At 68.2% G+C, this 3,098-nt stretch overlaps 1 protein-coding gene across 1 annotated transcript in view; it reads left to right on the top strand.

Annotated features, from left to right (window-relative positions):
* Positions 1 to 2,499, top strand: part of NACAD (NAC alpha domain containing) — a 9,811-nt gene extending 7,312 nt beyond the window's left edge. The window contains 6 exon segments of the mRNA XM_027124167.1: positions 1 to 994; positions 1,140 to 1,252; positions 1,334 to 1,408; positions 1,802 to 1,948; positions 2,026 to 2,172; positions 2,281 to 2,499. The exon segment at positions 1 to 994 is cut by the window's left edge and continues 85 nt beyond it. Of these exon segments, the coding sequence (XP_026979968.1) occupies positions 1 to 994; positions 1,140 to 1,252; positions 1,334 to 1,408; positions 1,802 to 1,948; positions 2,026 to 2,172; positions 2,281 to 2,499 (1,695 nt within the window).
* Positions 2,500 to 3,098: the final 599 nt, after the last annotated feature.

Genomic DNA, 3,098 nt, shown 5'->3' with positions numbered 1-3,098 from the left:
ACACCTGAGCCTGCCACGGAGGCCCCAGACACACCTGAGCCTGCCACAGAGGCCCCAGGTCCCCCAGAGCCTGACTCCAGAGGGGAGGAAGTAGCCAAGGGCCTTTTGGCACCTGAGCAGGGAGCCTGTCCTGATGCCCGTGGGCATGGGGGTGATGGAGCTGAGCCCAGCTCGCCCCTAAAGGAGGCCCCGGGGGCTGAGAACCAGGGGCATGGAGTTCTAAAGGCAGTCGTCTGCAGCCCAGAGCCATGTCCTGCTGCCAGCCTGGAGGTTGGCCAGGTGGGGCCCCCAAGCCCAGTGGAGGAGGGAAGGGCCGCCCTGGGGCCCAGGCTTCCCGTGGCTGTGGCCGCAGAGGCCGGGCTGGGCTCCTGCCCAGAGTCTCCATCAGGGGCTGTACCCAGGCTGGGAGGGAGCTGTCCCAAAGATCCTGCCCTGGCACTTCCACTGCCCTCAAGGCAGCCAGAGCCTGTGAGGGGCCTGCACAGCGGACAGCAGGTCCGGGCAGCCCTGGGAGTCCTCAGCTCCTCCCCGCCGCAGCCTCCACAAAGCCCCCTAGGGGGCCTGCCCTGTGCACCCCAAGCCAGCATCCAGGGCGCTGAGTCCTCTGCTCCTGGTGTCCTCATGCAGACAGTCCCACCCCCCGTGGCACCCCCTGCCCCCTGCCCTTGCCAGGTCCCCGGGGAAGACCTGGGGGAGGGTGTGGAGCCCTTGGGCTCTCTGGGACTCCCACCACCACGGGCAAGAGCCCAGCGGGCGGTGGCTGCCCTCTCAGGGACCAAGAATCCCCCCGGGGCCGGGCAGGTCAGCCTCCCGCCCCACTCCCCACTCCTCAGCCCCAAGGCGGCCCCCAAGGGGGCTACCCATGCCAAAGACCTGGCCTCGAGGATCTCGCCCCCCTGCCAAGTGCCTCCTGGCTCTGGGCTCCGGAGCCCAGCCGGACCTCGAGGGCTCCCAGCCGCCAAGCAGCAGGATGACCAGGACAGTTTGGAAGAAGGTGAGGGGGATCCAGGCTGGAGCAGTGTCCTGAGCTGGGGGCTGCACGGGGCGGGGACGCCAGCCCCTGGTGCAGAGCCAGCGCTGCTCGCCCCCAGGCCCCTGTCCAGAGGCGGAGGCCACCCTCACACCTGCCCTGTCCTCAGACTCGCCGCAGGCTCCGGGCTCCGGCCAGCACTCGGACAGCCACGGGGAGTCGTCGGCCGAGCTGGAGGAACAGGACCTCTCGGGACCACGGACCGCGCAGTGCCCAGCCCAGGTGCCCAACCGCGGGGGCACGTACAGCCCTGGGAGGGCTCCACGCCCCACCCTCGGGTGCTCAGACCCCTCTGTTCCTCAGGCCCCGGCAGGCGGCGGGAGCGAGGAGACCGTCACCAAAGTCAAGCAGAGCCGCAGTGAGAAGAAGGCCCGAAAGGTGGGCTGGGGCCCTGCTGGGACCCTGCCCCCCCCGGGAGGGACTAGGCTGGCCAGCAACCCAAGCACCCAGGACTGGGGCTGGCTGCGTTAAGGGGACCCCTTCGCACCCCACGGCCGATGAAGTCCATTGGCAGGGGCCCGTTGGGTAAAGGCAGTAACGGGACACCTCGTGCAAGTAACTGGGCCTGGGCTGTCAACTGACGTGGCCTCCCAGCCCGGGGCCAATGCCCTCTTGTACACACGGGAGGCCAGCTGGGGGGGTCCACAGAGGGTCCCCGGGAGTCGGTGGCAGAGCCCTCGTGATCCTGGCAGTGCACCGCCTCCCCCTCCCCCAGTCCCCACCGGGGACCTCTGGGGCTGCTGCCCGGGCCTGAGACCGCTGTGCCCCCAGGCGATGTCCAAGCTGGGCTTACGACAGATCCAGGGGGTCACCAGGATCACCATCCAGAAGTCCAAGAACATCCTCTTTGTCATCGCCAAACCTGACGTCTTCAAGAGCCCGGCCTCGGACACCTACGTGGTCTTCGGCGAGGCCAAGGTCCACCCGGCCGGCCGTGGGCGCGGGGCGGGGGCTGGGGGCGTGGGCTCGGCTGACAGCTGTGCTCTGTGCTGCAGATCGAGGACCTGTCCCAGCAGGTGCACAGAGCTGCGGCTGAGAAGTTCAAGGTACCCTCGGAGCCCTCCGCCCTGGTCCCCGAGTCAGCGCCGGGGCCGAGGGTGAGACCAGAGTGCAAGGAGGAGGAAGAGGACGACGACGAGGAGGTGAGGCCCAGGGGCACAGGGCCCAGCCCCGCGAGGGGGCAGCTTTGCTGGGGGCCTCTTCCCGGGGGAGGGGACCGCTACAGCACCTCCCTGCTTGCCCCGCTCCAGGTGGACGAGACGGGGCTGGAGCTTCGGGACATAGAGCTAGTGATGGCGCAGGCCAACGTGTCAAGGGCCAAGGCCGTGCGGGCCCTGAGGGACAACCAGAGCGATATTGTCAACGCCATCATGGTGAGTGGCCGGCCCCTTCGCAGGCGCCTTGCTGCCGTCTCCGCTGTGGCCTCACACAACGTGACCCTCTCTTTGTGCGCTTCCTGCAGGAGCTGACAATGTAGCTGCCGACCAGAGACCTGGCTCCACCCCTGCCCCCAAGCTCTGCTGCTCAATAAACCGGTGCCCCTCACCGCCTCTGCTCCTCCAAAGGCTCCCCCAGCGCAGGCTCTGGCTCAACGGGTTGGAGGAAGCGTGAAGATGCTTCCTGAAGCCACGCAGGCCCCAAGGAGGGTGGCGGTCCTTCCCCCAAGTCCCAGAGGGTGGTGGTCCCTCCCCCACGTCCCAGGGCGCCCAACTTGCCCAGAGATTGCGGGCAGTCCGGTCACCTGGCTGCGGCCCCAGGTGTGGGCCTGGGGACTGCAGTTTCCAGAAGGAACTCCCCAGACGCAGGGGCTCAGAGTTTTCTGCAGGGGCCCTGAGCCGCAGCAGCTGCAGGAAGGCAGCGTTTGCTCAGGGACTCAGCAGTTCATGCCCCAGAGTTCCTGGCCCCTCACCACGGCCCAGCTCTAGGAGTCACCATCCTCCCCGTGTCCTCTCCTCTCTCCTACAAAGGCCAGGGATCCGCAGGGTGGGAGCCACGCTCCAGGACAGAAGAGGGAGACCACCAAGTGGGAGGCCATGTGTGGGTGGAGCCCCCAGAGAGGAAGAGCAGT

This window comes from Aethalodelphis obliquidens, unplaced genomic scaffold (assembly GCF_003676395.1).
Source record: "Aethalodelphis obliquidens isolate GAN/ISIS:26980383/991018 unplaced genomic scaffold, ASM367639v1 scaffold27, whole genome shotgun sequence".
NCBI lineage: Eukaryota > Metazoa > Chordata > Mammalia > Artiodactyla > Delphinidae > Aethalodelphis > Aethalodelphis obliquidens.
The sequence above is the reverse complement of the archived record's forward strand: the minus strand, read 5'-3'. Positions and strand labels throughout refer to the sequence as shown.